At 50.3% G+C, this 13770-nt stretch overlaps 1 protein-coding gene across 2 annotated transcripts in view; it reads left to right on the forward strand.

Moving 5' to 3' along the window:
- SLC28A1 (solute carrier family 28 member 1) overlaps positions 1-13770 on the forward strand; it is a 107425-nt gene that overhangs the window by 27622 nt on the left and 66033 nt on the right. The window contains exons 9-11 of one of the 2 annotated variants that reach the window (XM_065906399.1): positions 7403-7483; positions 9659-9739; positions 12292-12417. In XM_065906399.1, the coding sequence (XP_065762471.1) occupies positions 7403-7483; positions 9659-9739; positions 12292-12417 (288 nt within the window). The remainder of the gene's footprint in view (positions 1-7402; positions 7484-9658; positions 9740-12291; positions 12418-13770) is intronic. The other variant, XR_010659118.1, reaches the window with a different exon arrangement.

Genomic DNA, 13770 nt, shown 5'->3' on the forward strand with positions numbered 1-13770 from the left:
GCCAGGGAAGATACCTCACTGTGATGCACCAAACCTGGAGCCTCCGGGCTGAGAGTGGAGTTAGGGTGGTTTCCCAAAGGAAAGTAAAACTTTGTTACCAAAAGAAGTGAGGGAGGAGGCCTTGGGCTGTCCACCAGAGCCCCCGCCCCCTTGTTCTCTCCCACTTCAGCCCTGAAGGTGTCACCTTCCCAGCCTGCTGCTGGGCCCACCCCCTCGCCAGGGCTAGTTGTGCATCTTTCCTCCCTTCCTGGGGCTTCCCTGGGGGCTCAGATGGTAAGGAATCCACCTGCAATGCAGGAGACTTGGGTTTGATCCCTAGGTTGGGAAGATCGCCTGGAAAAGGGAATGGCAACCCACTCCAGTATTCTTGTCTGGAGAATCCCATGGACAGAGAAGCCTAACAGTTCATGGGATCGCAAAGAGCCGGACACGACTGAGTGACTAACACTTTGACTGTTATTTTCCTCCCTTTCTAGAAGAATTTGCACATACCTGCTACTTGCAGCTCTCCCTGAATTACACTTTGGAACTGGGGGTTCCTAGACCACTGGGCTAAGAGGGAGTGCTGGGGATTTCAGGCCTCCTCTTTATATCACAGATGCTCAGACCACACCACAGAGAGGAGCAGTGACCTGGGCACAACTACCTAGTGGGTTAAGAGGGAGGCAGGGCTAGAACCGGGTTGTTGGATTTGTAATTAAATGCTGTTTTCTTCCTCACACTAAGTAAAAGTCAGTGACATCAGGTCTCCCTTTTAAATACAAAAAGCATCCTTAACAACAATAGTGATAAAGTTAAAACCTATTCACAGTTGCTAAAGACTTTGAGATTGGATGTTCAGTCAAGAGAGAAAAAACAAAGAGAGGTGGGTTTATCATTAACGAGGCTCAGCACTTGCTAGTCAAATACTAACTGTTCCCTGGCCCCCAGGATGCCCTGTCCTCCACCCAAACTCCTGGCCAGTGTATTAGCCAGTGGCCTCCTTAGTGAAGGCAGGCCAGAAGGAGGGACGAATTCAGATAGATGCTTCATGGCAATAGGACTCCCTTTCTCAACCATATTTCCTAATCACAGAATCTCACTCACACCCTGCACTCCTGCATCGCTCTCTCTCTCTTGCTCTCTCTCTCTTGCTCTCTCTCTCTCTCTCTCTCTCACACACACACACACACACACACTTGCTGAGTGTGGGGTTTGTCCTCCGGCTGGGAGATGGCTTTGTTAGTGCTGAGTTGAGCGGAAGACAAGGGCTTTCTTTCCATCCTTCCCATGAATCATGTGGCCCTAGTCCAGGGCTACTGGCCCATGTCAGCCTGGGGAAGTCTCCAAGCTCACTCAGATTTTCAGACTTCAGGCTGCTTCCTGCTGGGCCAGGGCTCAGCTTGTCACTTCTCCAGGAAGCCAGGTCTGCCCGGGACTCCTTCAACCCTCCATCTCCCCCGGCCCAGTTGACGTGGCAGCCACCTCCTGGCAGTAGCATCATGATTAGTCATTCCTCCTTGGCTCCATCCCCCTTCTAGTAACTTTCCACCCACACGATCACCTCTCCCCGCCAGGCTCCTGCACCCTGCCTGGGCCTGGCCGGTCAGGAGCACTCGCTCACTCCTTTCTTTATTGTCGCTCCAGCCTCTGGAACATGACACACTCACTAAGCTCAGTAGTGCTGCTGAAATGTTCTCCCTGAGGAACCCCTGGGGAGAAAGAAAACATTTTCATCTCCCCAGGGTTTTGGGGTGTCTGCCTATTGCAGCCTATGCAGTGCCCAGTAGTCATCAATGCCAAATCTGACCAAAAAAGTAAGATAAGACCTGGGCTACCTGGTGGCTCAAACGGTAAAGGATCTGCCTACAATGCAAGAGTTCTGGGTTTGATCCCTGGAGAAGGAGATGGCAGCCCACTCCAGTATTCTTACCTGGAGAATCCTATGGAGAGAGGAGCCTCACGGGCTACAGTCCATAGGGTCTCAAAAAGTCGGACACGACTGAGACACACACACACACACACACACACACACGGACTGAAAGGTGCTGTTGGATTGAGTCATTAAGGGTCCACTGGTAACCACAGTGAGCACAATTTCCAGAGGAGGGAATGGAAAGGAAGTGTGGTGGTGGTGGTGTCTGCATGAGCAGGAAATCAGGAGGCCTGCCCTGGTTTTCTGGCCTTGGAACAGGTCCCTTGTGCCTTTCTGTAATGTTGGTGGCGAGGTGGACCTACCAGCAGTCTCCCCTGAGGAATTTTCAAGCTTTGGGCTTTTGTGGTTTGTCATGGCCTGGGGCTGGTGACTAGGCTCTGTCCATAGGCTTAGGCTTTGGGAGCCAGGTGTAGGGGGGCTGTGGGGACAGCCTTGGGAAGTCATCAGAAGCCTTGGCTCAGCTCCCTTCAGGGAGAGAAAGCAGCAGGGCCAGGTCCCCAGTGGGTTTAGTCCTGCCTTCAAAGCTTGCTTCTGGGGAAGGAGGTGGCGTCTGCTCAGAGGGTCTGGTCTAGACTCTAGAGCAATGGTTCTTAGTGTATGGTGTATGGTTCCAGACCAGCAGCATCTGGAAAGGCCAGACTCTCGGGGCCACCCCAGACTGACTGACTCTGAAACTCTTGGGGTGGGGCTCAAAAATCTGCATTTCTGACAAATTTTCAGGAGATGCTGCTGGGCCAGGGACCACACCTTGGGAACCACTGGCTTAGAGGTGCTGTAACTTCCTTCTCCCTTAAGTAAGGGTGAGCGCTGGTACTAGTGGGCCCATGAAGCAGTGATCAGGATGAACTCGAGGCTACTGCAGACTCTGGCTTTCCCTTAGAGAGAATGCCTCTCCTTAAGACAGAGAAATGAGGCTCCAGGACTGGCCCCAGGTAATAGTTCCTTAGGATCATGGAAGGTCCTTGGCAATCTGCTTAGTGGCCAGGAGGTACCTGTCTCTGCAGCTGTGTAACCTTGGATAGATAACCAATACCTCACGGCCTCACTGTTTCCACTGTGAAGTGAATTTACGTTGAACTTAGTTGCTTTGGGGCTTCCCTAGTGGCTCAGATGGTTCAGAATCCGCCTGTTATGCAGGAGACCTAGGTTCGATCCCTTGGTTGGGAACATCCCTGGAGAAGGGAATGGCAACCCACTCCAGTATTCTTGGCTAGAGAATCTCATGGACAGAGGAGCCTGACAGGCTATGGTCCATGGGGGTCACAAAGACTCAGACACGACTGAGAGACTAATGCTTTCACTTTTCAGTTGCTTTGAGGATCCTCGAGTCACTACACCTTGGGGATATGGCTCATGGCAGGACTGCACAGTTCACAAGCAGCGGGGCTTAATGGCACATTCCTCCTCCTTCACACGGCAGCACGGCCCAGCTGCCTGCCCTGTCTTCAGCCATCTCACATACTATAGGGCCCAGGGCTATTTCCTGGACTGGGAGATCGTATTGGACTCAGGGACCTTATTTAATTAATTAACTTATTTTTGGCTGCACTGGGTGTTTGTTGCTGCGTGCTGTCTTTCTCTAGTTGCAATAAGCGGAGGCTACTCTCTAGTTGCAGTGCTCAGGCTTCTCACTGCAGTGGCTTCTTTTGTTGGGGAGCATGTGTTCTAGAGCACGGGCTCAGTAGTTGTGACTCACGGGCTTAGTTGCCCCGTGGCATGCGGGATCTTAGTTCTCTGGCTAGGGATTGAACCTGTATTCCACTGCATTGGAAGGCAGATTCTTAACCACTGGACCACCAGGGAAGTTCCCAGGGACCTTACTTAGTATTGAATGTCCCACCTTAGAAATTACCTCTCTTCTCCTTCATACATCATCCCTCCCCAGACAGTCACAGCTGCCTTTCCACCAAAGATCCCCGTCTCAGAGCTAGAAAATGTCTCTAGGTCACTGCCTGGAGAAATCCCAGTTCTGCAGTCAGTCCCACTGCCCCCGGGGGCCTCTTCTCCCTGGCCTGGGCCATCCAGGCAAACCCGCCAGGCTGCCTAGTGGTCCCTCGCATGATGGATTGGAGAGGCGGTCCTAGACAATACGTGATCCTCCCTGCGTTTCACTCCAGGGGAGAGGAGAATGCCGTCACCACATTTGGTGTTGGGGGCGTGTCCAGCAGCAGGCGGCCAGGGGAGGGCTTCACCACTCAGTGCCTGGGTCTCCTGTCAGGTGACACCTCCTGGGCAGCAAAGCTGGTGACAGAGACGTGAGGGGAGCAGGTCTAGATAAAACCCGTGGCATTCATTTGGGAAGGGAGAGGGAAAACTGCCTTTGCCAGGCTTGTTTCTCTTCTCCAGGAGAGCTGCTTGGGCAGAGTTTCTGCTCTCATCAGGGACTGCGCTGTGGTCCCAGTTCATTTTGAACTGGAGCTTGAACTTGATTGCTCAACACTCTCTCTTCTGAAAAATGAAAATGATTCTTCCTCCACCCCTCACCCCTTTCAACAGTCCTCTGTAAAAAAAATAAACTAAAAAAGAAAGTTATTTATTTATTTGGCCGTGCTGGGTCTTAGTTGAGGTGCATGGAACCTTCCCTCTTCATTGCAGCATGCTGCATGCACCATCTTCAGTTGTGGCATGTGAACCCTGGGGTCTAGTTCCCTGACCAGGGATTCACCCCACACCTCCTGCGCTGAGGCGCAGAGCCTTAGCCACTGGACCGCCAGGGAAGTCTACTCAGCCCCTCTTCCTGCCCTCATAGCTAAGTTTCTCAAAAGAGTTGCTTGTCCTGTGGTCTCTACCTCCTCATGGTCTCTACCTCCTCGTGTCCTCCTCCCTCCTGGGCTCACTCCTACCCGGCCTCTGTGCCCATCCCCCTGACACTGCTCTCACCTAGGTCACCAGGGACCCTGGAATCGCCAGGTGCCAAGCATCCCTCGCAGTCCTTACCTTTTCCAGAGTTCTCAGATGCATGCATCTGGCACTGTTGCTGGACGGTCTCTTCTAGGAAAGCTGCCCTCGATTTCCATCGCACCCTGTCTTAGAAGTTCTCGGACCTCTCTGTTTCTTCTCTGCCTCCACCACGCACCCCTCCTTCTCCCCTAACCCTCCAGGAACGCTGACCCCAGGGCCCTGTCCTCGGTCACTACTCTTGTCACCCAGGGAAGTTTCCATCTGACCCATAGCCTCAACATGCATTCAGCCAAGGCCTGGCCTGGACCCTCCTCTGAGCTCCTGGCCCTTGCACCCCTCCTTCCACTTGCATGCTCCCCAGGTATCTCGAACCCAGTGAGTGCAAATGAACCTCCCCCAAAGCCCTCCTCTGCCTGTGCTGCCCTCCCTTGAGAAGGGTCTGCCTCTTATCAGAAAAGCAGGTGAAATACTGGAAATGGAGAAAGAAGAAAACAAAATGCCCACAGTCCTAGCACATGGGAGCAACTACTTTGACTATTTGGGTGTGTGCCTCCCAGCCTTCTTTCTATGCTTTTATTTTTAAAAATTATTTTAAAATATTTGTTTATTTATTCTTTTTGGCTGTACTGGGTCTTAGTTGCGGCATGTGGGATCTTTCATCTTGGCACCCCTGCTCGTCATCGCAGCACTAGGGCTTCTTTCTAGTTGTAGCTTAGGTTCCAGAGTGCATGGGCTCAGTAGTCGCAACTTGCTAGCTTAGTTGCCCCGAGGTAGGTGGGATCTTGGTTCCCCAGCCAGGGATCAAACCCCCATCCTCTGCACTGGAAGGTGGTTTCTTAACCACTGGACCACCAGTACTTTTAATTTTCCACTTTCCTCACTTTACATTTTAGCTTACCACATTATTGGCTTTCCCTGGTGGCTCAGATGTTAAAGAATCTGCATGCAATGCAGGAGACACAGGTTCGATCCCTGGGCTGGGAAGATCCCTCGGAGATGGGATCCCTCGGAGATGGCAACCCACTCCAGTATTCTTGCTTGGAGAATTCCATGGACAGATGAGCCTTGTGGGCTACTAATTCTGTATAACTTATTATTTTAAAGCTGTTTGGACCAGATAGCACGTTCCAACTGTACAAATGGGGATTTGGTAAAAAGTAAGTCTCCCTCCCAGGCATCCCCAGTGACCCAGTAGTAAAGAATCCACCTGTCAATGCAGGAGAATCAGGAGACGCGGATTTGATCCCTGGGTCAGAAAGATCCCCTGGAGGAAGTAATGGCAACTCACTTCAGTATTCTTGACTGGGAAATCCCATGGACAGAGGAGCCCGGCTGGCTACAGTGCATGGGGTCACAAAGAGTTGGACATGACTGAAGTGACTGAGCATGCACGCAAGTATCCCTCCCACCCCGATCCCCAAGTCACCCACTTCCATCCCCAAGGTAGCTGCCATTCCTGATCATTTGCATATTCATCTAATGATATCTGTGCCTACAAGAGCACCCACAATGCCACCCCCACTTTCTTACTCATAAAGTAGCACACCATGCTTCCTGTTCTACACCTTCCCTTTTTCCCTTTCACAACCTATCTTCAAAATCATCCCACACTGCTCAGAACGGGCTTCCTCACTCTCGATTCCTGACTTGAGTGCATGGCCACACCATAGGTCATCACACTTGTCTTCACTGAAGGATGTTCACATTGTTGCCAGTCCTTGCTATTCTAAGTCAGTCTGCAGTCAGGAAGCACTGGGGGTGGGGAACACATGGCTCCGGGGAGGAGTGGATGTGAGGAAGCTTTGAAGGAAGAATTGTAGAGACTTGGAGTCAGTGAAGAGCAGTGGCAAGCCTGGAAATAGGAAATGGGGTGATAGGAGGAAATGCGGGTGACTGGTCCACAATAAGAGTCATTTGGAGCTCGCCGGCACCAAGCAGAAGTAGAACACTAGAGAGATGAGGGCCTCTGATTGAAGCCCGAAGCACAGCAAGAGGTTAAGGCCAGCGTCATGGGCCAGGGACTGAACCCGGGGTGGAGGACAGACCCTGCGCAAAATGCTGGGCCCTGAGCCAGATCCTTAAACCTTTACAACAACCTGCGAGGTGGTCACTTCCTCCCCATCAGCAGGTGATAAAAAGTGGTGGGCTCAGAACTTCCCTGGTGGTTCAGTGGCTAAGACTCCCTGCTTCCAATGCAGGGGGCCTGGGTTCCTTCCCTGGTCAGGGCACTAGATCCCACATGCCGTGACTGAAGACCCTGAGTGCCACAACTGAGACTCAGTCCAGTCAAATAAATAAATCTATATTTATCTTAAAAAGTGGTGAACTCAAGTCCTCCCCCTCTACCACAGGGACAGCTGCCTAGATGGCTAATGTTCAGAGAGGAGCAGAGAGGACAGCTGCCTCCAGAGTGGTCCCATATGGAATTCCACACACTGGATTCAGAGCTGCTCCCCTGACCCTGTCGGTTCTCTGAGTCGCAGGCTCTTGGAGGAAGTGGGCCGACTGTGGTCTCCGACTGGGGTCCTGCATGGTATCCTGCCACCTATCTGCTTTAACCCAGAGATCTGTGCTCTTTCCTGGCAGGTTTTGCCCATCATTGTTTTCTTCAGCTGTGCCATGTCAGTTCTCTACTATGTGGGCCTCATGCAGTGGGTGATAATGAAGGTGAGTTCCCAAAGTCCTGGTCCAGGCCCACACTCTCCCAGAATGCCTTGCTTTCCCAAGCCCAAACTCTCCCAGACCCCCTGCTCTGAGAGACTGGACCTCCCAGCATCCCCTGATCCCAGGGTCAACACCCTCTCAGAGTCTACTACTAACCAAACGCCTTATCACAGAGTCTCTTGTCATGCTACTAAGGAGACTTGGCACCACAATCCAATGGGGTCTTTGGAGGGGGTAGTTTATAGAATTGAGGCTGCATTAGAAGTGTTAGAAGTGTTAGGGGAGCCTGGAAGGCTACAGTCTATAGGGTCATAAGGAGTTAGACATGACTGGAATGACAGCACGCCCGCATGCGGGGGAAAAAATAATTTATACCAAAAAGATCTTGAGAGCAGTGGGCCACATGGGCCAGACTCAGCTGATATAAATGTCAAATCCTGTGCTTATGTTCATAAAATCTGCCGCACGAAACCAGGATGCAGGAGACAGCATTGGAAGGCATTGGACCTGGCAAGAGATGCTGAGGGTTTTAGCTGATTGAGCTCAGAATAAACCAGTACATCAGGCAGCTGCCAGAAATGGAGCCTGTGATTATGTTACGAGTGCATGGCAGGCATGAGGGTGGCACGTGTGCTAAGTTGCTTCAATCGTGTCCAACTTTTTGCGACCCTCTGGATCATAGCCCACCAGGCTCCTCTATTTATGGGATTCTCCAAGCAAGAATACCGGAGTGGGTTGCCGTGCCCTCCTCCAGAAAATCTTCCTGACCCAGGGATCGAACCTGTGTTTCTTATATCTCCTACATTGGCAGGCAGGTTCTTTACCACTAGCCCACCTGGGAAGCCCATGAGTGTGGCAGTTATCCCCAGATCTGGAAAATGTGTTCAACCAAGGGGCTCTGACAAACTGTCAGTGTGAGAGAGAGCTTGAGATCACACCTTCCATAGAATGGCTGAAGGAAGTGGGGATGAAGGGTCAGAAAGAGAAGGCCAGGGTGAAGGAGGTTAGGGGTAGGATTCTAAACACTTAGAGAAGAAGGATTAGGGGAAAGTCAGCCTGAGAGGTACTTGCAGTGGAAAGAAATTCCAGGGAAGCAGATTTCATGTTGATTGAAAGAAAGGACTTTTTTTTTTCTTTTGCCATACCACACAGCACGCAGGATCTCAGTTCCCCAACCAGGGATTGAGCCCGGGCCTTCAGCAGTGAGAACAGAGTCCTAACCACCGGACTCTATGGCCCTATATTTGACCAGGGAATTCCCAAGAAAGAACTTTTTAAAAAATTTTTAAAAATTTTTTATTTTTTAATTTTTTGTTTTTTTTTAAAGAAAGAACTTTTTAATACAGTGTTTCCCAAAGCCTTTCTCCAAAAACTCTAGTTTCACAGCAGACTAGTAAATGCTACTAGGTAAAGGGATCCCATAGTCAAATAATTTGTTTTTATTTATTTATTTATTTTTTTAATAATTTGTTTTTAAAAAAAAATTTTGGCCACTCTGCATGGCATGTGGGGTCTTAGTTCCCTGACCAGGAATCAAACCCACATCCCCTGCAGTGGAAGTGCAGAGCTTTAATCACTGGACCACCAGGGAAGTCCCTTGGTCAAATAATTTTGTGAAGTTAACCTAGATGCTGGACTAAACAAATTTAAACAAGTTTCATGCAGGAGTTCTCAGAGCCTTTGCTAAGCTGACAAGTGTTGGCCATCTCCAAGGTATGTGTGTATACAGCAATTCTCAAATATATTTGACCAATGTGTGTGTTTAGTCACTCAGTCGTGTCCAACTCTTTGTGACCCCATGGACTGCAGCCCTCCAGGATCCTCTATCCATGGGATTCTCCAGGCAAGAACACTGGAGTGGACTGCCATTCCCTTCTCCAGGGGATCTTCCTGACCCGGGGATGGAACCTGGATGGGTCCCCTGCATTGCGGGTAGATTCTTTATTTATGAACCACCAGGGAAGCCCTATACTTGACCAGGGAATCCGTTTTTCACGGGTGGTAAGCCCTCATCAATGGAGGTATGGAAGGAGGAGATGGATGGATCTTTGGGGAAATGTAGATGAGGAGGTCCTAACGGGGCTGGAAGGAAGGCTTTTATGGTACTTCCACCTTGGCTATCTCTGCCTCTGGGGCTTGCTGATGTCAATTCATAGAGAGCATCCTGCTTCCTTCCAGATCTCCTGGCTGATGCAGATCACCATGGGCACCACAGCCACAGAGACCCTGAGTGTGGCTGGGAACATCTTTGTGAGCCAGGTGGGTACTGCAGCCTCCTGTCCCCAAGGAAGGTGGCGGCCCCGCATCCCTAGAGCCCTGCTTCCATCATCAGACCTCCTACCAGGGTCACCAGGGTCCTAGAGATGCTCCCTTGGGGAATACACTCTGTGCCTGGGCCAAGCCAAAGAGGATGATGTCTACCTGGGACCTCCCACCACCTTCTATCCTAGGTGAAAGCTGTCTTCAGCTTAGAGGCTCATGAATCCTACAGACAGAGCCCAGAGTTCTCCTTTTATACATGCGAAAACAGGTCCAGGGTTGGCTTGCCAAGATCCCACAATATAAGCCAGGACTTAGAATCCACGTCTTCTTCTTCCTGGTTGGGGTTCCTTCCACATCATTAGTTTGTCTTTTTTCCCCCTGTCTCTTTCTGAAAGAATATTTTCCAATATAACTTTGACTCTGAAGGGACTATCAGTCCTGAGTCCCTTTCAGAAGGCCTGGCCCTCCTAAGGGTGTGACGTGGTGACCACTGCAGAACCCTGGCCCACCTGCCCAACATGTATGTCACCAGAAAGACATACTTGCCAAAGTATGACAACTATGGGCAGTTGAGGAAACTTCGGAGAATATCTGCAATTTTTTTTTTTTTTTTTGCTTTGATCCAAGTGTATTGATTTCAAGGGTTTTTTGTGTTTTTTTCTTTAAAAGACAGATGTGCCCTCAGATAAATTGTCCAGGGTCCCTTAGATGTTCAAAATGAGGCAAAGAGGAAAAGATACTTCAGTATCAGCATTTACTTTATATGAGATGTTGCAAATATAATCCGTGGTTTTTGTTGAGAAATACAAATCTTAGATTGTGAAGAGTTCTGAAGGTGAATTAACTTGGGTGGGGGTAGGGAGCCTTCAAGAATTAGCAGTATCATTTCAAACTCAACGTTGGTGGGCCTGGGCCCTCTTCTTCTCTGTCTGCTCGTGTTCCTAGAGGATTCCCCCCTGCCCCCACCCATGGCTTAAATACTTCTTCTCCCGAAACTCCAGTCTGGTATACATCCCACTGCTCCCTTGACCCTCCACTTGGATATCCTTAGGTAATTCATTAGAGCTTAGTTGCTAAGTCATGTCTGACTCTGTAATACCATGGACTGTAGCCCACCAAGCTCCTCTGTCCACGGGATTCTCCAGGCAAGGATACTGGAGTGGGTTGCCATTTCCTTCTCCAAGGGATCTTCCCAACCCAGGGATTGAACCTGTGTCTCCTGCATTACAGGTGGATTCTTTACCGATGAGCCACCTGGGAAGCCCAGATAATTCACTAGGCTAAGTCTAAACAAGCGGAACCCTTGAGTTCCTCCCTCAACACACACATGTGTATGTGCGTGTGTGTGTGAGAGAGAGAGAGATAGTCGCTCAGCTGTGTCTGACTCTTTGCGACCCCATGCGCATGGGATTCTCCTGGCAAGAATACTGGAGTGGATTGCCATTTCCTTTGTCTTCGAATCTCTCCCTTCACAGTAAATGGCGGTGTCTTCCATGACGTTTTTCAGACAAAAATTGAGGCGTCATCCTTCCTCCCTCTGCTTCTCTTGCTCCCAGCTGCTCCCAGTCCATCAGCAAGTCCTCCCAGCTCTGCCCCACACCACATCCCAGACCTGCCCCGCTGCCCTTCTTCTCCTTTGCTGTGAACCACCCTTGTCTCTCACTGGGACACTGCAGTCGCCTCCTCTCTGCTCTCCCTGCCACCACCACTGCCCCTACTGTCCATCCTTCACACACACACATTGGAGTGGCCCTTTAAAAACACAAGTCAGGACTTCCCTGGTGGTCCAGTGGTTAAGACTGCACTTCCAATGCAGGGGGTGCAGGTTTGATCCCTGGTTGGGGAACTAAGATCCCACATGCCGTGGGACGTAGCAAAAAGAAAAAACACACAAGTCAGATCATGCCGCTCCCTACTGAGGTCCACTGCTTACCCCGGCTTGCCCACCTGCCCTCTTCCTCCCCCCATCCCTCTCCCTCTTCCATAGCACAGTCTGGAACACAGTGTGTGCTAGAATTATTTATTGAATGAGTAACTGAATGACTCTGGGTTCCCCATGTGCTCTGCGGTAAACGTGCCATCTGTGCTCCGGTTCCTTTTTTTCTGGCAACCCCCTCATCTTTATTAGAAGTTCAGATGGAGTTATATCTGCTTCTGGTCCTTTGCTTGAACAGAGGCAATTCTTTGAACCTCTGTGATCTTCTGCTCTCCTGGAACATGGGGATGATCATTTCCTTCCCAGAAGGTTGGAAGTGATGAGTGTGAGGTGCTTAGCTGAGTGCCTGCACGTGGGAGGTACTGGACGCAGGGGAGCATTATCAGGTCAGAAGGAAGGGCTGGGGATCCTTTGACAGAGCCTGGCTTTTGCCAAGGTTCTGAGAGGTTTAGTCAAGTTCAGATGCTGGTCCTCACCCCTCCCTACTGTCTCTTCCCCTGGGGTCCCCCAGTCCTCACTGTGTCCCACTCACTCCCAAGGAGTGAGGACATCTCTAATGCCCCCTGTGCTGGCCTGGCCGGCTCTGCTTGTCTGACGTCTTTCCTGTTTGCAGACCGAGGCTCCTCTACTCATCCGACCCTACTTGGCAGACATGACACTCTCTGAAATCCACGTTGTCATGACTGGAGGCTACGCTACCATTGCCGGCAGCCTGCTGGGTGCCTACATCTCCTTTGGGGTATGTACAGCCCCCTTCTGCTTGCTGAAAACCAAGAACCTGAAACCCACCTTTGTGGAAGCCCCACACAGCTCCTAGCCAGAGCAATCTGGGGTCTTCTCTCGTGGGCTGCATCCTGAACCAGGGCTGCTGTGATGGTGGGGGTAGAGGCTTCACCTGAGTAAGGCAGGCCGGGTGGGCTGGGCCATTTGGGCTCCTCACATGGCCAAAGCATCCCAGTGTTCTGTTTACTGAGCACCAACTGCATACTAGGCGAAGTGCGAGGTGTTTAATATCCTGATTTTATAGATGAGGAAATTGAGACTCGGAGAGTAAGTGAGATGTCCAAAGCCAGGATTTGAACCCAGATCTATCTGACTCCAAAACATAGACATACTGTCCTCCACCTAGGTCATCCCTGGAGATTTGTCCTACTTTTCTTGCACCCCTGCCTCCTCTCCACCACATTCTCTCTCAACACATGTCCTTCCTCTACTCCTAAATTATTACTTTGCAGCTTTCTGAGCACAATGCATTTCTAGGTCAAATTCCAATGGTATGAGTCTGGCCTTTAAACTCATCCAGCGCTACTGCATGGCAACCTGAGGTGAACCTTGTGTGTCCCGACAAAGTGCCTGGTAATAATGTGTCATGTGTGTGTGTGCGTGCTAAGTCGCTTCAGTTGTGTCTGGCTCTTTGTGACTGCAGCCCGCCAGGCTCCTCTGTCCATGGAATTTCCCAGGCAAGAATACTGGAGTGGGTTGCCATTTCCTTCTCAAGGATTGTATTTGGATAAAACACTATACTTGTCTGTTCTTTTACATGCAAGTCTTTAAAAATCTCATTTTTCCCCTTAACTATCAAAGAAATTCTTGCTTCTTAAAGAAGTGAATAAAGTAAAAAAACAAACTTCCTTACTGCCACTTCCCATGGATAATTCCCTTTACTGGATTAGAACAACAGTGCTCAAAGTGTTGTCCATGGGCTAGCAGCACCAGATTCACTTGGGAACTTGTTAGAAACACAAATTCTTAGGTCCCTCCCCAGACTTGCTGAATCAAAAACACTGAATCAGGCCCAGTATCCTGTGTTAGAACAAGCCTTCCAGGTGATTCTGATACTCGCTCAGTTTGAGAACCACTGACTTAAAATATGTCATTCCAGCTTGTGCTGTTTAGTTGCTCAGTCATGTCTGACTCTGCAACTCCATGAACTGTAGCCCAACAGGCTCCTCTGTCCATGGGATTTTCCAGGCAAGAATATTGGAATGGGTTGCCATTTCATTCTCCAGGGGCTCTTCCTGACACAGGGATCAAACCCACATCTCCTGCACTGGCAGGCAAATTCTTTACAGCTGAGCCACCGGGGAAGTCC

This window comes from Muntiacus reevesi, chromosome 15, assembly GCF_963930625.1.
Source record: "Muntiacus reevesi chromosome 15, mMunRee1.1, whole genome shotgun sequence".
NCBI lineage: Eukaryota > Metazoa > Chordata > Mammalia > Artiodactyla > Cervidae > Muntiacus > Muntiacus reevesi.